General features: G+C 33.7%; 12 protein-coding genes across 12 annotated transcripts; 5 read left to right on the top strand and 7 right to left on the bottom strand.

Annotated features, from left to right (window-relative positions):
- Nucleotides 1-1,265: 1,265 nt before the first annotated feature.
- On the top strand, nucleotides 1,266-2,708 carry mybC (myb transcription factor; the record flags this gene model as incomplete). The annotated part of the gene is made up of 1 exon (XM_004359639.1): nucleotides 1,266-2,708. The coding sequence occupies one exon, from the start codon at nucleotides 1,266-1,268 to the stop codon at nucleotides 2,706-2,708; it is 1,443 nt and encodes a 480-aa protein (XP_004359696.1).
- A 260-nt stretch (nucleotides 2,709-2,968) lies between these two features.
- On the bottom strand, nucleotides 2,969-5,297 carry DFA_01730 (uncharacterized protein; the record flags this gene model as incomplete). The annotated part of the gene is made up of 6 exons (XM_004359638.1): nucleotides 2,969-3,004; nucleotides 3,230-3,523; nucleotides 3,615-3,825; nucleotides 3,871-3,893; nucleotides 3,979-4,958; nucleotides 5,279-5,297. 6 exons carry the CDS (start codon nucleotides 5,295-5,297, stop codon nucleotides 2,969-2,971), a joined length of 1,563 nt encoding a protein of 520 aa, XP_004359695.1.
- Nucleotides 5,298-5,357: 60 nt separating this feature from the next.
- Nucleotides 5,358-7,592, top strand: DFA_01729 (uncharacterized protein; the record flags this gene model as incomplete). The annotated part of the gene is made up of 2 exons (XM_004359636.1): nucleotides 5,358-5,803; nucleotides 6,743-7,592. The coding sequence occupies 2 exons, from the start codon at nucleotides 5,358-5,360 to the stop codon at nucleotides 7,590-7,592; spliced, it is 1,296 nt and encodes a 431-aa protein (XP_004359693.1).
- Nucleotides 7,593-7,706: 114 nt separating this feature from the next.
- sepsecs (O-phosphoseryl-tRNA selenium transferase) lies at nucleotides 7,707-9,255 on the bottom strand (the record flags this gene model as incomplete). Its single annotated transcript, XM_004359635.1, has 2 exons — nucleotides 7,707-9,044; nucleotides 9,142-9,255. 2 exons carry the CDS (start codon nucleotides 9,253-9,255, stop codon nucleotides 7,707-7,709), a joined length of 1,452 nt encoding a protein of 483 aa, XP_004359692.1.
- Nucleotides 9,256-9,499: 244 nt separating this feature from the next.
- Nucleotides 9,500-9,982, top strand: trxC (thioredoxin; the record flags this gene model as incomplete). Its single annotated transcript, XM_004359634.1, has 3 exons — nucleotides 9,500-9,571; nucleotides 9,659-9,702; nucleotides 9,763-9,982. The coding sequence occupies 3 exons, from the start codon at nucleotides 9,500-9,502 to the stop codon at nucleotides 9,980-9,982; spliced, it is 336 nt and encodes a 111-aa protein (XP_004359691.1).
- A 135-nt stretch (nucleotides 9,983-10,117) lies between these two features.
- On the bottom strand, nucleotides 10,118-11,838 carry gshB (glutathione synthase; the record flags this gene model as incomplete). The annotated part of the gene is made up of 3 exons (XM_004359633.1): nucleotides 10,118-10,775; nucleotides 10,855-11,376; nucleotides 11,558-11,838. The coding sequence occupies 3 exons, from the start codon at nucleotides 11,836-11,838 to the stop codon at nucleotides 10,118-10,120; spliced, it is 1,461 nt and encodes a 486-aa protein (XP_004359690.1).
- A 1,073-nt stretch (nucleotides 11,839-12,911) lies between these two features.
- Nucleotides 12,912-13,394, top strand: DFA_01725 (uncharacterized protein; the record flags this gene model as incomplete). Its single annotated transcript, XM_004359632.1, has 3 exons — nucleotides 12,912-12,978; nucleotides 13,060-13,202; nucleotides 13,278-13,394. 3 exons carry the CDS (start codon nucleotides 12,912-12,914, stop codon nucleotides 13,392-13,394), a joined length of 327 nt encoding a protein of 108 aa, XP_004359689.1.
- Nucleotides 13,395-13,901: 507 nt separating this feature from the next.
- Nucleotides 13,902-14,580, top strand: DFA_01724 (uncharacterized protein; the record flags this gene model as incomplete). Its single annotated transcript, XM_004359631.1, has 3 exons — nucleotides 13,902-14,118; nucleotides 14,209-14,298; nucleotides 14,381-14,580. The coding sequence occupies 3 exons, from the start codon at nucleotides 13,902-13,904 to the stop codon at nucleotides 14,578-14,580; spliced, it is 507 nt and encodes a 168-aa protein (XP_004359688.1).
- A 120-nt stretch (nucleotides 14,581-14,700) lies between these two features.
- DFA_01723 (uncharacterized protein) lies at nucleotides 14,701-16,865 on the bottom strand (the record flags this gene model as incomplete). The annotated part of the gene is made up of 4 exons (XM_004359630.1): nucleotides 14,701-15,316; nucleotides 15,375-15,586; nucleotides 15,656-16,569; nucleotides 16,685-16,865. 4 exons carry the CDS (start codon nucleotides 16,863-16,865, stop codon nucleotides 14,701-14,703), a joined length of 1,923 nt encoding a protein of 640 aa, XP_004359687.1.
- Nucleotides 16,866-17,003: 138 nt separating this feature from the next.
- DFA_01722 (uncharacterized protein) lies at nucleotides 17,004-18,279 on the bottom strand (the record flags this gene model as incomplete). The annotated part of the gene is made up of 7 exons (XM_004359629.1): nucleotides 17,004-17,135; nucleotides 17,177-17,226; nucleotides 17,466-17,515; nucleotides 17,593-17,769; nucleotides 17,903-17,952; nucleotides 18,022-18,211; nucleotides 18,242-18,279. The coding sequence occupies 7 exons, from the start codon at nucleotides 18,277-18,279 to the stop codon at nucleotides 17,004-17,006; spliced, it is 687 nt and encodes a 228-aa protein (XP_004359686.1).
- An 84-nt stretch (nucleotides 18,280-18,363) lies between these two features.
- DFA_01721 (uncharacterized protein) lies at nucleotides 18,364-18,910 on the bottom strand (the record flags this gene model as incomplete). The annotated part of the gene is made up of 2 exons (XM_004359628.1): nucleotides 18,364-18,678; nucleotides 18,764-18,910. The coding sequence occupies 2 exons, from the start codon at nucleotides 18,908-18,910 to the stop codon at nucleotides 18,364-18,366; spliced, it is 462 nt and encodes a 153-aa protein (XP_004359685.1).
- A 59-nt stretch (nucleotides 18,911-18,969) lies between these two features.
- DFA_01720 (uncharacterized protein) lies at nucleotides 18,970-20,603 on the bottom strand (the record flags this gene model as incomplete). Its single annotated transcript, XM_004359627.1, has 4 exons — nucleotides 18,970-19,281; nucleotides 19,347-19,679; nucleotides 19,772-19,855; nucleotides 19,920-20,603. 4 exons carry the CDS (start codon nucleotides 20,601-20,603, stop codon nucleotides 18,970-18,972), a joined length of 1,413 nt encoding a protein of 470 aa, XP_004359684.1.
- Nucleotides 20,604-20,688: the final 85 nt, after the last annotated feature.

Here is a 20,688-nt window from a genome sequence, read left to right as displayed (position 1 = left end):
GTGTGGTAAGATTTTTTAACATTAGATGCATGCGTTGAACACCATTAACGGAGTATCCCACCCGAGAGAGGAAAGAGAGAGAGAATATCCAAACAATAGCAACAGCAACGTTAGCAGTAGCAATAACAACAATTCAAGCAAGAAACCCATTCATCCCAGCTTGTTTGTTTGATTGCCCTCCCTTCCCCACCATACACCATTATTATCATCACCACAAACAACAACAAAACAGAATTCATGATATGGTGACCCTTACCGTAATTATTGTTGATGTACATCCAGGCTGGCTGGCAGGCAGGCAGGAAGGTGTGTGTGTTTTGATTTTTGTTGGAATCTAATTGGTGTGAACATTGATGATAATAACCAACAGAGATATATATTAATCATCTACTGGTGGTGGTGATGGTGGTTGTGTTCTGCTGGTGGTGGTGGTGGTCGGTTCTGTTGCTTCTGCTGTTGCTCAACATTACCTCTTCTTCTTTCCTCTTTTACTTAAATACAACCAGATTTTTTTATTTTCTTTCCAAATATCATCATCACCAGCATCATCAACAACATCATCAACATCATCATCATCATCACTGTTAAAAAGTTAGCTAACAAACTAACAAACTAACTAGTTTAAAAGATTCGATCAACAACAATCCATTTCATCTACTATAAATTTAGCAACAACTAAAAAACAAATTAATTAAAAAAGAAATAAGTAGAAGGAATTAATTCAAAACAGGAGAATTGCTGGATTCCCTTCCAACCATCCACAAATACATTCACACTCTCTTTTACTAACACCAACAACAACAACAACCAACAAACCAAATCCAACATATTCAAATCCTGAATCCTCATTTTGGTTTTCCAACAATAATATTTTATTTTCCACCAAAAACACCTTACCTTGTTTCCAAGACATAATATTCCTATCCCATCCCATTCCATTTTTAATTATTTATTTGTAAACTAGTTAACATCAATTTTGTTATACTAGCTAGTATCCAAGTCGGTCATTTCTTTCTATTTATTTATTTCCCTTTTTTAGGCATCACCCATCTATTTATTTTTTATTTTTTTCCCAGTAGATTGATTAGTATTGAATTGTATTGTAGTAATAACAAACAAATCTCAATCAAATCAAACATTTTCTTTTAATTTTAATTTTAATTTCACAACATTCGGATATTACGTAAAATTATAATTACTTTTTCCACCCTAACCCTCCTTATACAAAATACAATAATATCATCATGATGGCAATGGTTAATACAATGGATTATCCAATCGGATATTATTCCTACCAAAACCCAAACAACTATATCTACCAGGCCGTGCCAACATCTGCATTGGACCTCGATGTCAATCCACCCAGCCCAATGGACCACAATGCCAATGCACTCTTTTTCCAACAACAACAACAACATCACCATCATCAACAACAACAACAACTCCACCTTCAACAACAACATAATAATAATAAATTGGCAATTTATCCAGCACAACCAACTTCGCCACCAACTCAACATTCTATGCAACAACATTTTCCCATCCAACAACAGTTGGCTTATCATCAACAAATTCAAAGCAACAGAAAGAGACAATTGGAGTCGCCAACCATGAATGGCGGGTCGTCGACATCGTCGTCGCCATACCTACAAACCATATATTCACCCATCCAATACTCGCAAAAGCCACCCTCTGCCACGGCAGCCAACAATGGTTTCCAACAGGCACCACTCTCCCCACAACCTTTACACGTCTCTCCCAACAGCCTCTCGTTTATAGGAGTGCCATCACAAAACTACCAGCCACCTTCTCCCCCATCCGACCACATGCTCGATGAAGATATTGAAGACCAACTACGTGAGTATTTGGCCCCCCTTTTTGTAAAGCACCTCGACCAAACCGCGCGAGACCACCTCGCCAATCTTTTGGCCGATTTCTTCAACGAAGAAATGACACTCTCGGTCCTCTTTAACGAGCTCCGAGGTATTGCCCTTGACGACCGTCCTCTTTTGCAGTACCTCATCGAGATCTTTATCGTTGTCGACACCACCAACAAGATGTACCCCTACCTAACAGAGAATGGCGTCAACGAGCAAGAACTCAACATTGACACTAAAAACATCTCCATGTTGTTTGACCCAGAAGGTGGATTCTTTAAGAAGCGTGATCGTTCTCGCAAGAGTGTTAGTCGCGGTCTCCGTAACCCTCCCAACAAGTGGACCAAAGAAGAGTCACAACGTCTCATCCAGCTGGTACACGAAAGCGGCGACAAGCAGTGGAAAAAGATTGCCCTCCAAATAGGAGGTGGCAAGACTGGTGCCCAATGCGCTCAACACTGGAAACGTGTCCTCTGTCCAGCCATCCGCAAGGGATCTTGGGATGAAGAAGAAGAGGCAAAGCTCTTTGTATTGGTCGAGAAACATGGACAAAGTTGGAAAAATGTTGCCCTAGAAATTAGAACAAGAACCGATATTCAATGTAGATATCAGTACTTTAAATCATGCATGTCTCGTGAAGTACCATGGTCTCCCAAAGAAGATGAATTGCTCCAAAAGAAAGTGATAGAATGCAAACAAGAAGGAAGAGAAATCTCATGGATGGATATCTCAAAATCAATGGCTCGTGCTCGTCAAACTAAAATCCCTCGTACTGCTCTAGAATGTAAATCTAGATGGGATTCAATTGCTCTTTGTTCAATTGTTGAATAATAAACAAAAAAAAAATAGATAAAAGAAAAAAGATCAATTTAAAAATTAAAAAATAAAAAACCAAACCATCAAACTAGTATATACAAAACCCTAATTTATCTATCTTAAAAATGTGTATTAAAATCTTCAACTAATATTATACTTTGATTTTCTATTTGTTTTTTTTTTTTATCTTTTTTTTGACAAAAATACAAGGCTATTGTCCACCATTTTTTTTTTTGGTATATATTAAATTAAAGTATTTTTTTCTCTTATTCAAATTATGATTGGGAAACAATACAGGTCCAAATTTTAACCTACTAAAAAAAAAAGTAGGTGACCTACTTAAAAATAGTAGGTACTAAAAAATAGTAGGTGACCTACTAAAAAAAAGTAGGTAGGTGGATTGGTTTACGATATTATTGATTATTTATTATTATATTACAAATTATGGTTTAATTAAACTATAGTATTTTACTATATATAGATAATTATTATCATTTTTGATTTTAATTATTGATACACACACATTAACGATAAACTAATCCAGCATTATTATGATTTAAAGATTGGTATTCCCTTGTATCAGAGGTTACTTTACGGAAAATGGCTGGAAGGAATAAACCAAGAAGTAATCCGACAATTGCCGACAATGGAACAAAGATTGACATTAAAATCTTCCATTCCTTGTCGGATCGATATAAAGGTGTGTCGTCTGAAGAATCACCAGCAGCACACGTTTTATCCCAACTAAAGGTTGTTAAAGCATCACTAAATACTTGTTTGAAAATTGTATAATCACAATAAATATCATCACAACCTGGAATCAATGTTGCCTAAATTTAAATTAAATGAATAAATATTATTATTATTAATAATTTATCAACGCGCTGACCACATTCCAAATATTTGGTGTATATATCTTACAATTTCATTATGATCAACTCTTAATTTATAATTATTATCACCACAATCATAGAATAATAAAGCAACATTTGCTGCATATGGTGAAATGACACTTGTACGGAATAGTCTACTTTGAATTTGTTCTTGAGAAAGATTGGCTGTTATTTGGTAATCGTCTTTATACAATCCCAACAATGATACAAAAGGAATGATAGTTTCGGCATGACCAAATCTAAAAATGTTGGTATTATTAAAATCCGTTGGTTCATTTACATACTGATCAAAATATTGTACCATATCCTATAGATAGATGAAAATAAACAAACAGATAATTAATTAATTAATTTATCCTTCTATTATAATTTGTGGTGTTTCATTTTCATACTTGTAATAATAAAGAACTAATTTGATAATTAATTGGAATACCATAACTTTTACGCCAATAATTTGATAAATCTTGAGAATATTCCCAAGCTTCAATATCGGATGGATCGAAAAGACTGCACCATTGATTGGTAATGTTATCAATCGAGATTTCATAGGCACACATTGAAAATATGGTGGCAATACCCGATGGAGAAATATCAAACACGTCTTGTAGACCTAGTCGCTCAGCAACCTTGGTCGAGATGTTTGGAAAGACGTTTGCCTGGAATTGATCCTTTTGGGTGTTGACAGGCAAGTCCTTATAGGTTTGACAAGTGTCAAAGAATCTTAAAAGGTAGTCTTCATTGGCCGAAGCAGTCCATGTAAAGGTTGGTTGGTAGTTGGATGACCCGAGACCACCAGTACCTTCAAAGGCGCCATAGAGGAATGAATTGGCAGAGATGCACGTACGGCTGACCACTGTACACGAAGTGTTGTAGGTGTTTGGTGAGTAGGCCGGGAAATTATCTGGGAACCTCGTCAACATTCTTTTGGCAATTTCGTAGTGTTCCAACTCTCCTTGAAAGATGAGGAGTCCCGAGTCAGTGGTTGGGTATGGTACAGTCCAATTGACAATCCAGTTGTACTGGGGTGCAATCGAGCTCGAGTATTGCTTAATCTCTTGCACCAAGTCAATAATGTCATAGATGGATGACTCTACCGGCATTCTACTACCGTGTCTTGCAACCATATCAATTCTCTGTAATGTGCATTGTGCTGGTGGGTTGGGCGATCCCTTGGATTGTTCTGGTATCCAGTAAGGTGTGTTGGTTGATAAATGTTGTTTAATATTAAATGTTTCCTCTGATGATGATGATGAAGAAGACGATGAAGTAGTAGACGACGAAGATGATGAAGAAGAGGAAGTAGAGGAAGAGGAAGAAGAAGAAGGTCTACATTGTACAAAAGCAATATTACAACAACAAAGCTGAATAAAAACTATAATGCTAATTATAGCAAAGATATTTAAAGAAGAAACGACTCTCTGCATCTTTTCCTAATCGCGAGGTGAGGTGAGAGACTATGGGATAGACTAAACTATAGTAGAGAGAGAGTGAATGGGTGGTGTAGAAGAGTTTCTCTTTCTTTGTTTGCCAAGATATATTATTCTCTCTGCTCCGAGCTTGAAAAACAAAGAGAATGTGTTCAACCTCTTTTCTCTTTTCATCGGGGATTTAATTTGCTATGCTGCTTTGCAAACTGACATCCCACCCAGGGTTCAGGCAAATGAACTTTTGTTTGAACAATCTAAATATTACTATTACTATTACTATTCATTATTTATGAATTGTGAATGGGTATAGGAGGAAGAGAAAGAAAGATAGGAGAGAGAGAGAGATGTTTTTAGCAGATAATATTATAATACAGATCATAAAGAGTTTACATGACATTGATAGGATATCGTTTGTTATGACATGTCACAAGTTTTGGAGACTAAAGGCACACCTTACATTTTACTGCTTTCCCAACAAGACTATTACCATTCAACAACTACTCGAGCAACACCGATTACATGGTAGCAATAATGTAACAGAGGAGATACTATATAATTGTATTACTCCTCCAACTGCAAATATTTCAAATGTTGTTACAAATGATCCTTCTTCTTCTTCTTCTACTTCTACTTCCTCATCATCTTCAATACAAAAAAGAAAAGGAGGGACATTTAATCTTGGATCATTTCAAGATAATTATATTAAATCGATACTTTATACGTTGGTAGTGGATGATAGTATAAATGCAGAGATATCAGGGGCTAATGGAGGACTGGATAGTGAGGAAAAGTTTGAAGACTCTTTAAAGAGTCTATTTCAAATACCCGCTTCGAAAAACATCAAAAAGATACTATTCAACAACTCCAAGTACTCGATGCCCTCCAAGTGTGACTGGATCCCAAATCATGTGATATCGGTTGCTTTCGGATCATACTATGATCTTCCAATACCCCCACACTCGATTCCGTTAACCGTAACGTCCCTTTCATTCGGACCGACTTACAACAAACCCCTTCTACCTGGCAGCATACCATCGGGCCTCTTTTATCTCGACATGGGCACCAAATTCAATCATCCCATCACAAAATCGCTGTTGCCCGACACGATCAAACTGCTTGTTCTCTCTGAGAGCTTTGGCACGGGGATCGAGTTGGCGTCGATTCCTTCACATTGCACATATCTGCAGTTGGGACGGGTGTTTAATCAACCACTCACCCAACAGGACCTGTTTGCCAACTCGTCACTTGAAAACTTGGTGTTTGGTATGAACTACAACCAAGAGATATTGCCAGATGTACTACCTCAGACCATCAAGACAATCCATTTCTTTAACCAGCTTGAACGCCCATTCTTTAACACCAACTGGTTACCAACATCATTGACCAAAATACTCATCTCCAAACTAGAATTTGAATTGGTACCAGGTATCTTTTCGTATCTAGTGTCACTGCGTAGTCTGTCTATAGAACTCTACTTTCACCGTATTCTACCCGGTACATTACCACCTAATCTAGAGAAATTAAAGGTGGCATTTAGATTCAATCATGCGTTGGAAGAGGGGTCTTTACCAGACACCTTGCAGTCTTTGGCGTTGGGTGACAGCTTCAACTCGGCATTCAATAGAGCTCTACCAAGACAATTGAAAAAGCTTACTATGGGCGATGCGTTTAATCACAATGTAGCACAAGGAGAGTTGCCCGAGACCCTCACGCACCTATCTTTTGGAAGAAAGTTTGATCAACCTATCCACCAGTATCACATACCTCCAGCCATTGAGATTTTGAAATTTGGTGCCGATCTATCGGTCGACAACATTTCATCGGTTCGATTCCCAACAACTCTAAAAACACTCGAATTATTCCAATACCCTTTTACTCAAGATGAATTAAATCAACTTAAAAAGGCATCATCATCTTCATCTTCATCATCATCAACAACCACCAGCAAAAAGAAATCAATCGCAACCAAATTTTTAAGTATATTTAAAAAAAAGAAAAAAGATATTGTTGTTGCTGTTGAAGAGATTCAACCGCAACCACAACCACAACAACCAACAGAAGAAGTAAAAGAAATAGTAGAAGATGAAATAATAGAAGAAATAGTAGAAGATGAAACAAAATTTAAATTTAAATTACCAAATCAATTACAAAGTTTTACAACATCATCTCAATCGATACCACTTATATTTAATCATCTTCCAAAATCGGTGGATACCTTGATTATTTTTTTCATTGACAAGAAAGGTAACAACAAGAAAAAAGATGTAACTATTAAATTCCCAGCGACCATTCCATCGCATATCAAAAACATTGAACTGCATGTATCGAGCAGTCAGGCAAACTTTAGACCCTATTTTCCAGTATCTGCACTTACCAACATTGAATCTCTATCACTACAAAACCCATTTACAAAGGTTTTAAAGTGTAGACGAACTGGACAAGACCACTTGTTTGTACTCTCGTCAGAGATTGAAGATAGCAACAATGGTTTCATTTCAATCAAGGAAAATGAATCTAAAAATGTTCTAGAATCATTCCAATTTAGTGATTATTCTTGGTTAAATGAATTCTTTGTATAAAATTAATTTATAAATTGTAAATAAATAAATAAATAAATAAATAATAATGTACGCGAATAATGTAATTTTAAAAATACAATAATAACCTGATAGATATATATCTATATTTTGATTTTATAGAATTTTCTTTAATCTTTTCATAAATGTATCAATATCATCTTTTGTGATACCAATAGCACATGCAACTGTAAGATAGGAGGAATGATAATTGTTAATGTGTGATCCATATGATTCAAAGTCTAAACCAGCCACTGATTTCTTTGAACCTGGTAATTCAATGACACGAGCTCCAGAACATGATCTTGAAAATAACTTTGATCCAATCATTGATATTGATAGTTTTTGTTGATCACCTGAAGCTACTGCCAATGCCAAACCCAATGATATACGATTATCAGGAGTATCTAGTAATCTACAATTGGGGAATTGTAGAGATAGAGAAGCAAGTTGATCTCTAAAATATGTTAAAAGTTGTTTTCTTTCATCCAACAGCTCTTTATAACCTTGTCTACCCATTGACAATAAAGTGATAAATAAATCCAATATAGGTGATCCATTTGCTCTACCAGGATAATTTTTTGATATTAAATCTATTAAATTAACCTGCTGTTCCTCTTCACCTTTTTCTTTTTGTTTATGTTGTTGTTTTTCTTTTTTAGGACTTGTAATGATGGCTCCACCAACTGGTACCATATAATTTTTATCTGTACTTTGAATGATTGCATCTACACGTCTTTGTTTATCAGATTGACATGATTCATTGATTGCATGAACTATTTTACTGCATTGAAGTCCGTATGCGTTGTTGATGATATGACCAACATTGTATTTATAGCAGAGTTCAGAGATTTCAATGATTCTATCTGGTACTCTTGGTGCAAAGCATGATGTTGTACTGTAGACACATACAACATTTTCTGGACCGAGTTCAATAATCTTGTTCTCAATTGCTTCGAGGTCTGTTGTGATGACATCACCTTGCAACACATTCTCAATAACCACTGGCACCAAGCCAGCGGTTGCAATTGCCTTGAGACAAGACTTTTGATCTATTCTCGGCCATATGACATACTTGGCAGTAGGTGGTCTACAATGCTTGGTAAATGTCATCAACGTCAATGCAATCGTCATACCTGTGGCCATTGGCAAAACCAAACATTCTCCAATCGAGTTGAGACCCGCTACAGACATTGAATCCATCACTAAATAACTACACAATCTTTGTACCAAAGATGACCCTGCCGCCTTTGGTTGTTGCTCGCTAATATCACCACTTCTACCAATACCATGTGCCAATCCAAAATGTCTCTCTTGTACTATTCGACTATGTATTCTACCTTCACGTTCTCCAACACCAGCATTCTCTACATAATTGTTTGAATCCATCTTTGCAATATCATTTAAAAACCATCTTATAAATTGATCATCCCACCCTTTATCAGGTAATCTTCTCTAAGAAAAGAGAGAATGATGTATTAGTTAGTATTAAGTTAGTTTACTATCTTTACTTTATAATCAATAAACAATGGTCTACAGTACTACTACATACCTGTGTCAACAAGACATTAATCAAATGATTGTATTGATTGATTGCTTGTGAAGATTGTTCAATATAACTTGGATTGATTAATGATTTACATATCTCTAAATTCTTTTGATTCATTCTTTTCTCTCCTATAACTTGTCTCTTTCCTTTTCAAACCACATAAGATAAGATATGACTTGAAATGGAGTTTTGGATGTTATCAAGAAGTGGAGTGGTCATAGGCCACGTGAACATTTTTTATTTAATATAATTAAATTGGAAACCCTCATTTTAAAGTTAATATTACATATATCTAAATATTTTACACATTTATTTATTTGTATATATTTATACATACATTCATATATACATTTATTTAAAAATGAGCTGCATGGAACCAAAATCATCACAGGAATTTGATACTTCCCTGGATAGTGCCCTCGAAAACGACCCTGTAAGAGAGAGAGAGAAATACAATTCCATCACATTTTTACTAATTATACTATCTCCTACTTTTTCTTCATTCTTTATTTTATAATAGTACGTTGTCGTCTACTACACTGCCGTTTGGTGTGGTCCATGCAGGTAAATATTCAGAGAGATGGATAAAAAAAAACAACTTACTTTTCTTATTGTTGATAACAGAGCCATTGCACCGGTCTTTTCAAATGCCTCCATAGATAATCCAAAGGTCAGGTTCTTCAAGGTCGATATTGACCAAAACCAAGGATCCAAAAGAGTTGGTGCCATCTCCTCTGTTCCAAAGTTTGAATTCTACAAGAACGGTACCAAGGTTTCCGAATTTTCTGGTGGTCGGGCCTCTCCTGCCAACCCCCAAAAGCATCTTGCTGATCTCCAAGCCTAGAAATTAATTTCTAGTGCAGTTAATTAAATAAATAAATAATTTGGTTATTTATTAATTATTAATTATTAATTATTAATTATTAATTATTAATTATTAATTATTAATTATTAATTTGTTTATTTATTTCTTTTTGTTTTAATCAGTTAGGATTAAAGAATCGATAACAGCGAAACCAGCAGCAACACCACCTTCATCAGAATTTGAAGTTTTAGTTCGAAGTAAGATTCCACCTTCTTCATTTAATAATACACCTTGATCATCGTGTCCAATGTATAGACCAAATATACCGAGTTCATACAATGCTTCTATGTCAATCACTTTGCTCTCTCTGATGATGGTAGTGTTGAATGCCTTTGGAACAATACGATCCATTAGAATATAGGATCCCAATTCATCGGCGTTCATTGATGCCAATGACTCTCTGACTTGATCACCATAGATATTATTACCTCCACCTTCTCTTTGTGGTTTCATGACGTATAGTTGTGGGTTGGCCTTTGCCTTTTGTACTGCTTCTTGATCGATATCCTCTTTGGAAAGACTGTACAATCCTGTAAAGCTACGACGCATTCGCTTGATTGATTCTTGGTCTTGTAGTAGTTCTTCCAAAACTCCCTTTTTAGCAATAGCTTGTTGAATCTTTTTGGCACCTACCAAATGATTTGCAATCGATGGACATTTAATAGCCAATGATCTTTCAACCAATAATCTTCCATTCCATTCATTTTCACTTGGATAATCGTTTGGTGTATATCCTGCTCTATAATATGATACTGAAATTTCATATCCATCACTAATAATAATCAATTAAATAAATAAATAATTAATTAAATAAATAGATTTAAATGTATATATATTTTTGGAATACATACATTTGTAAAGAATGATTTGATGGATCTATTTTACCGCGTGTATCAAGTTCTAAAAGAGTTCTTCTAATCATTTTAATTGAATAATCTGAAGAGAGTGTATACTCTATAGCTTTTTGATCCCAAATGTTACGTTCATCTGGTTGGACTACAATCATGACGACAATATTGGTTTTGGCAGTATTATTGGTGGAACTTGTATATAAATTATGTGCTTGAGCAATGGAACGAGCAATGTTGGCACCACTATCATTTCTTGGGAGGTTTTCAAGTGGATAGGTATGTTGGAGATGATTGTCTTTGATCAAGTAACGGTGCATGTCAAACACCTTGGCAGAGATACACCCAAATGACGATGAGATGGTATTCAATTCAACTTGGTATAATTCAGATTTACTGGAATCATCGTTATGGTGAACCATATAGTCTGATCTAAATATACCCAATTCAATCTTTTGTTTCTTTCCTTCATTTTCAATTTCTCTATGAATTTTTAATAATGATTGTGTAAATGGATCTTGGACACTAAAAAAACAAACAAAGTAAAAGAGTACAGTTAGTTTAGTTTACTTTTCTTTCTTATTTTTGCTCGGTTGGTAGGATACTTTTGTGAATCTAATTTTGCAAATGCATTTGATTCCAGTTTCCTTCGCCCAAAACGATGGGTCCAATACTCCTACTCCTACTACTCGACAATACTACTTACTCTTTTAGAGTTGATTGAATAAAGTTGAAATTCTTTGATAGATGATGAACGAGAAGGTTGTAGTCTTTGGACAATGAAACGGCTTGTTCGTACAAGCGTTTTGGGAACTCTGAGGGGAGAATAGAAAGAGGAATGTGAGTGACGATGGGTTGTTGGATGGCCACTGCCTCTTGCTCGGTCTTTCTTTTAACAAAAATGATTCCTTTGCCCAACGCCCAATCTATAGCTTGTTCACCAATCTCTATTAACTTTTCTTTTTTAAAGCTTGATATCTTTGACATTCTATATATATATTGTGTTAGGTGTATTATCGTGCCGCGATTATGATATGAAAGTGAAGTGTTGGGTAGGGTAGGGTAGGGTTGCCTTGCTGTTAGGGTAGGTATGTTTGACTCTTGACTTTTTCAAAAAAGAGTACTCTCTATCGAGTTGATTAGTTGATTGGTTGATTCAATTCAAAGTCGGGGATTGTAGGGATGATGTTGATGAAGTAACGGTGAAAAAGAAAGAAGGAAAAGTGTTTCTGTTTGCGGTATCTTGTATCTCTGTTTTGGTCAAATGCAAGCTAAAAATAATATCGTCTCTTTTAAACTCTCTCTTTTCTTTTGTTTTAAAAGAAACCACCACTATTGTTTCTCGATCTTCTCTCTCGAAAATTGCAATCTAAATCTTTGCTGGACAGATCGTGCTTCTTCCTTTCATTTATTCTTTTAAAAGAATTTTTCAGCGTGCAAAGACCAATTCTGAGAGGGATACGATCTGATTGGTATATATTTGGATCCATGTGGGTACATATTGTTGTACAATGTGTCAAGCACATCACAATCTTGATATCTATAGACTAAGACACTCTGATTGGCTCGTGGTACAGCGAATAAGAAACGAGAACTGAACGAAGGTCTTCGTTTTGGTGCGAGTTTATCTCAGTCGGTCAGAGATAAATTAGATAAACGACGACGATTGGTCATAAAAATGACGGTATGCTCAAATCGCCCCCATTGTCTCTGTTGACCCGTTAGCTGCCCGCAACGAGAGTCTTCTAGGCTATCAACCTGCCCTCCCTCGCTTGACACACTGATATTTTTGGATTGGAACCAACCTCATCGTCAATCGTATTGTAATTACAATATTAATATGAACATCGTGTGAAATGGATCGCAGAGGGTAAAGTATAAATAAGACCAATTTTTGGTCATAATTAATCATCAAATAGATAACAATCAAACAAACAAACAAATAATTAAATTAATACATTTAATATTTCTTCCGGCATCCTATTTTATCACTTCTAAAGTTCTATTTTACTTTACTTTTCCCCCAACAACCAACCAACCAACCATCCTTTCTTTTAAAAATGAACAAGTTAATTACCATCATCGTTGCCGTCCTCGCCATCATTGCTTTGGCTCAATCTGCTACCAGTATGTCCCGACCGATAAAATTTATCTGTTCCACCAGATATTAATCCAACTCTATCTTTTTTCTTTTCTTTTTTTCTTTAGTTAACAGTATCGTCCAAAATGATCATACCCTCTTGATCTCGACCACTCCACAAAACATGATTTGGGTTGAAGCCCAATTAAAGTATGGTGGTTTGATTACCAACATTTTACCATACTGCAAGCAACCATTCGGTCTCCCAATTGTATGTTTCTACCTACTATACTTCTTTCTTTATTATTATTCTAATTATATATTTTTTATTTTCATATTACTTTAGAACTGCACTCTCCCAGCTGTCCCAAGTTGTGACAACATCCGTCTCTATGCCACCGTCATTGGTATGGGTTCAATGGAACTTACCAAGGACTTTACCTGTACCGTCACTGCTCCATAAACAACTAGCTAGTTTTCTTCTTTCTTTTTCCACCAACCATTTATTTGTTCTGAATCTGAATCGATTCAGGACCATAAATGCGCCAGGCATTCAAATATATTATCATCAATCTATGTATAATATACAACAATAATTTTCTCTCTCAAACAAACATATATAGCACAGGAATATACCTTTTTTTTTACCCAACCCCAACCAACCAACTAACAACAAACAAACAAACAAACAAACAATAATTTAATAAAACGCGCGTAATTAAATTTAAAATTAAATCTATTCATTTTATACTTTCTTATTTTTATTTTTATTTTTTTTGGTAAACGAATGAATATATATTACATAGGATGTGAGTCATGGATGACATAACTAAAACGTGTAAGGGGTTTCCTAAAATAAAAATAAAAATAAAAATATTAATAAAAATAATAAATAAAGTAAAATGAATGAAAGAGATGAGTCAAATTTTAATTAATATATTTTATTCTATTCGTATACATACATTTTAAAATGTCAGAACAAACAAATAATGAACAAGGAGGAGGAGGAAGAGATTTATCAGGGTTGATGGATCAAATCAATGCATTTCAAACACTAGCTCAAAGGAATGATGAAATAGATATTGAAAGAATCAAATTTATACTTAAACATAGACCAACTCCTCCCATATCAGATTATCAATTTCAAGAACTAACAGAAGAAGTTGAAATAACAAAGAGAAATAAAGGTGAGCCATACATACATACATACATACATAATAAATGATACTTGATGATGATTGATCATTACTTACTTGTTTTTGTTCTGCTTAAAATAGAGAGAATAGGTGATTGTTCAGTATGTTGTTGTGAATTTGATTTAGAAGACTTTGCAATTAAACTACCATGTAAACATTATTATCATTATGGTAAGTATAGATAAAAATAGATAGAGGAAGATATATAATTATATCTATATGTCAATAATATTAATATTTAATCTATATTTAGATTGTATTACACAATGGTTAAAATTACATTCATCATGTCCAAATTGTAGAGAAATATTTGGGACTGATGATTATGAATATGATGATATGAGACGTCATCTTGACAATCATGAAAAGAAACAAAAGAATGGTGGTGATCCAGAAGAACAAGATGAAGATAGATCAATACAAAAACAAAGATCAACAAATCATTATGTATAAATACTAAATAACATACAACCAACTCTACACATTTGTATAAAAATGAATACAAGATATATATATTGTAGTACTACAATCATTGAAAATAGATAGATAATAATATTTATTTATTTATTTTAATTATTTGATTGGTGGATTCAAAACTGAACAAGAAATAATTGTATCAATTCTTAATAATGTAATACAAGATTCAATGGCTGCATTAATGATTGATTTCTTTAATACCAATGGTTCGATAATGCCAAGTTTGGAAATATCACATATTCTACCTGTCCATCCATCAATTCCCCATTTGCATGGCACAGATGTCTCGTCTGTTGCTACATCTTGATTTTTTAAATGTTGACCATGAAGAAATGATAATCTTGTAATGATTGACATTATACCACCATCAATCATCTCTTGATCATCATTGTCATTGCTGTCATTGTCAATTTTGGTATTTTGAAAAGGATAACAATTTGAACCAATAATTGAAGGAATGACAGAAAATGCGTTTGCCAATATTTCAAATATTCTTGCTTCCAACCCCTTTATATTATTCTTTTGTACATGTCTCTTTAATGCCATTGATAGAGACATTTCACAACATCCACCACCATAAACATATCTTGGTTTTGTTTCCATTGATGATTTCAATAGATAGAGAGCATCGATCATACCAATCTCCAAATCATCTGCTATATCCATTGTTGGTGATCTAATTATAATCGTTGAATAAAATGTATTCTCATTGCTAAATTCAATAGTTAATATAAAGTGGAGTAGTATTTATCATTGTACAATAAACTTACGATAGATGAATAAAATATTGATTTTCAAATTTACAATACATAGAGATTATGGAAATTGATCCAATCATTGATTCCAAATCAAATTCATCTTGGTTATTTAATAATACTGCACCAGTAATAGTTGATATTTTTGTAATATCTTCATCTTTTAATTCTTGTATCACCGATATTGAATGATAAACCAACATTTGTATTAAATTCTCTGGTAAGCTCTAAAAATTATAGTATTAATCATTAGTTTGGATTGTGTTCACTTTCTAAATCATTAGATTTCAACATACATATTTACAAAATACAACATTAATATTCATTTGTTTAATCTTATTAAATATAAATATTAATCTTGATTGTTTGAATGATAAATAATGATCCATATCATTCACTGATGATATTGATTTATGAGTTTTAAATGATTCTTTGTTTTTTAAATCAATTAAATCAAATCCTAAAATACAACATCTTTTTTCATTATTATCCGTCGTATCACTACTACTATTATTATTATTACTATTATTATTAATTATAAATGGTTGTTTAATGGTTGATATAAATAAACCTTTGATAAATTCATTATTATCTATATTTGATATATTATTATTATTATTAGAGGAGGATGTATTATTATTATTGTTGTTTCCAATTCCATACATTTTAATTATATTTATATTATTTTGTATGTCTATTGTATTATTATTGTTGTTGTTATTATTATTATTGTTTCTACTAGTATTGATGATAGAGTTGTAAGCAATATTAATTAAATTATTTGTCCAATAGGAATAATGTTTGGTTGCCAATGATACACCAGCCATTTTTAATAGGATGGTAGGATCATTTGATTGGAATGCATTGCTAACTTGGTCACTTTCTAATATTGATAATGCAACTTGCCCAGCTTTAAATAATAATGATGTCAATGTAATTTGATGTATTGTCAATTGTTGTTGTTGTTGTTGTTGTTCTCCTCCCTCTCCTCCATTTCCTTCATATTCCTCTTCTTCTTCTTCTTCTATCATCTCATATAACAATTTCAATATTTCACTAGCTATCAATACTACAGAAGTTGTTCCATCACCTACATCGCGATCCTGTGCCAATGCAATATCTACAAACAACTTTGAAGCTGGATGATTCGCCTTTATATTTGATAGTATCATTGACCCATCATTTGTAATAATAAACTCTCCATTATCCTCTAATTATTTAAATAGTATAATATATATATTGGTGTTGTGTGATTAATCATCACATGTTATACATCTCTTTCTCTCTCTTTGTCTCTCTCTTCTTCTTCTTCTTCTTTCACATACTTAAAATCATTTTACTCATACTTCTAGGACCAAGACTAGTTTGTAATATCGATGATAGAGATAGTACAGCTTTAACACTTGATCTAATCGCATTGAATCCTCCATTACACAATTGAACACATGTCTTTTCAAACAACGGTTCGATTGTTTCATTCAATATGTTATCTGCTATTCTTTGCATTGATTGATTTTTAAAATATTATTTATATCTAAAGATATACAGGTATTCAATATAATATAATGAAGTGATAAAGTAATATATTGTTAATACGTATCTTGAGTTGTCGGTTGGTTACCCTTTACTCAAGAGTGCGGGCAATTATTTCTCGTCTGCGACAATTGAAAAGTGATTTTTTGAAAAAAAATTTTGTTTCTCGGTGGAGGTCTGCAGTGAAGGCTCGTGATGCTTGAAGTGAATAACGTCACGCTCTATCGATTCTACACTGTGTGCCTAAAAAAGAGACAAAGATGCAAAAATTGTTAGTATTATACACCCCTATCTATATCACACATTCTGTGCATGCCACTAACCCGTACTTCTACTACCTACCTATTATGACATATAAAACAGCATCAAGCAAGGAAGATTGGTCATCCTCTTAAACGGAAAGTACGCTGGTCGTAAGGCTGTTGTCGTTAAGAATACCAAATAAAGTAACTCTTCTATATCTCTACTCTTTCTGTCTATCCGCTATCTTACATCACCCATACAGCAGCAGGCTCAAATAGACACACAAACCAACAAAAACAGAGAATTTAGTAATGTATCGCTTTTACATACTTGTCTCGTCTTTTTTCACCTCATTGACGGCCGAGAGGGATTTATTCTCTCTTAAGTCAAACTTTGATTTCCTATACTATACCCCATTAAAATTATTAAAATGATAAACAAATGACTGCATTTCTACCCTTCGATGATGCCACCAAGGAGCGTCCATACGGACACGCTCTCGTCGCCGGTATCAGCAAGTACCCACGTAGAGTCGTCAGAAAGATGTCCAAGAAGCAAATTCTCAAGAGAATCTCCATCAAGCCATTCGTCAAGGTTGTCAACTATTCTCACATCATGCCAACTCGGTATGTATCTTACAAAATATACATAAAAATAGATAGGATAGGATGGGATAGGTTGGATTAGTTTAAAAAGACAGATAGTTTCACCACACAAAAACAAGAGAAACAAAACAACAAAAGGAAGATTATTGGAGGTTAAATTACAAACGATTGCAATGATTTGGTGGTGAAACTATCAATCTGTCTATCATATCCTATAGATCAACGATATACTAAAGACACAATGATACTAATTATTATTATTATTTTCAAATTTTAGTTACAATTTCGAATCCCGTGAGGAAACCTCTTTCAACCAACTCAGAGACTCCGTCACTGTTGAAGGTCTCAAGCCAGCCAAGAAGGCCAACACCAGATACGCCGTCAAGAGAATCTTCCAAAACAAGTACAGACTCGGAAAGTCCAAGTGGTTCTTCACCAAGTTGAGCTTCTAAATTCTTCCAAGAGCCCTTCCTGAATAAATAGCCTCTTAGATAAAATCACAAAGAATTTTTTTTAATTGTTCCATTATATATATACATTTTTATTTGTTTATAAACACTATTTATTCAGTTATTATTATTATTATTATTGTTACATTGTTTGTTTGTTTATTTATTTATTTATTATTTTTTAGATTGATTTAAAGAGATAAAATGTTTCTTTAATAATGAATGACATTCATAATAGTGTTGATATTTATATTCTATTAGAATCTTTGTTGTAATATGAGATGCGAATGTCATCTTGTTGGTTAAGAGGAATTCAAGAACATCATGGAATTGAACCATATCTGATGCATTATAATAGAGTGCTTTTGCGCTGCAGTTTAGGTCTGGGTAATACTTGTGGAGGAACTTTACAGTGTCCAGGAATCCATTTTGTGCTGCTGAATTAAATGCACATGATGAACATCCTTCTGTTCTATTTTCATGTAAGAACTATATATATAGTGGAAAGGAAGAAATTCTTATTAGGAATGGATTGGATACCATTATTATTATTAGTTATTCATCATCTACAAACTTTGACAATGTCCAAATGACCATGAGCTGCAGAATCATCCATGGCCTTGGTTGTGCACCCTTCAGTTCTATTTTCATGGAGAAACATCACAATATCAAGGAATCCTCCAGATGAAGCAGTATCCATTGCTCTTTCTGTGCATGTCATTTGATTAGAGTGTAATAACTTGAATCAAAGTTGATAATTGGAAAAATATATATATAGAGTTAATATCTTGGTTTCATTTGATTGATGAGTGAATAGATGGATGGGTTGGTTGGTACCTTTACAATGTCAAAATAACCAAACTCTGCAGCCATATCCAATGCTTCATCCCATATGGGAGAATGTATATAATGTTCTAAAAAGAATGGGATAGCATCAAGTCTCCCCCATGCAATTGTATAGTATACATATCTCGGTGAAAAGTGTGTGTCATTGGCATGGAGATAGGTTATAATATCTACAATATTGGTAGCAAATGCAGTTCTCTCTAAAGCATCTATTGTGCATCCTTCAGTTCGATTATTTAATAGAAACTAGCAGAATATTAAATGGAATGTTAGTGGCTACTAATTATAATTAGTCTATTTAAGATAAATACATTTGTAGTATCTACATAACCAAGGATAGAGGCATTATTTAAAGCTTTTGTTGTACAACCTTCTGTTCGATTTAAATGAAGGAATTGGGTAATTTCAAAGCAGGGAGATTGATCCATTGCTCTGGTTGTACATCCTTCAGTACGATTAAAATGTAACCATTCTACCACTGAAAAGTGTCCAGACGCCGCCGCAATATCCATAGCCTCTGTATTACAATTAAATTGAAATTGATTATATTCATGTAGAAACTTTACCAACTCTAGGTTTCCAGATCTAGCAGCAGAAGTTAATACATCATATTTAGAAACATCACTTCTATTTAATAATAAAAACTATATATATATATATATAAATAGAATCAATGAATGATTAATATTAAGAATAGGTGTTGATTAATCAAGTTTTATTTCTATTCTTTACTTACCTTTACAATATCCAAGTGTCCACCTCTAGCGGCGAGTGACAAACCATCAACAACACATCCTTCAGTTCTATTATAATGAAGAAACTATATAGAATGCAATTAGTATATACCATTTCGGACAATGATGATTATAGTTACTTTTACTTACCTTTACAATATCCAAATGACCATTTCTAGCAGCAACACCCATAGCCCAATTACCAAAGATTGGTGGTGAGTTGTTTGATTTCTCTTTAGTTCTATCATGCAAGTATATGACAGCATTTAGATATCCATATTCAATTGCACGATGTAATGAATCACTTGTAAAGTCACCTCCATCTTTACCAAGACTTGTTAAAAGTTCCAAAATAGAAACATGACCACCTGTAATAGCTCTTTGATTTACATTATTTAAATTGATATTTGGATATCTATTAATGATATACTCTAAAATATCTTTGTTTCCAGTAGCTGCAATGTTTTCAGCTAGTCGAGTATAACAGATCTTGTCTTGTTGTGGATCGTAATTGGGACACCATTCTAATAGATGAATGAGTATATCCAATGTTGCATTACGATGTGCACAGTATCGAGTGATTGTATATGCCCTTCTCTTGAACAATAAAGTGTCAGATGGTGGTAGATAATGTTTGATAAAGTACCATGGCATACCATAATCTGTTATCATACCAAGAAATGGTAACTTTGCAATATCTCTTCCTTTTAGATGTCTTTTAGAACCCGTAGTTTGTTGTTGTTGTTGTTGTTGTTGTGATATCTTTTCAACATGATTGAATATAGATTGTCTTATATACAGTATCTTGAATACACTATTAAATGTAGTTATCATTATTTGTTCAAAAAACAACACAAACAGAGAGAGATGAATGAAAGAAATAAAAGTAAAAAAAGAAGAAATGTGGTGTGATTGATAT

Source organism: Cavenderia fasciculata (assembly GCF_000203815.1).
Source record: "Cavenderia fasciculata unplaced genomic scaffold Scf_Dfasci-F-a-25c12.r2-5, whole genome shotgun sequence".
Taxonomy (NCBI): domain Eukaryota; phylum Evosea; class Eumycetozoa; order Acytosteliales; family Cavenderiaceae; genus Cavenderia; species Cavenderia fasciculata.
This window is presented reverse-complemented; position numbering and strand designations above follow the sequence as displayed.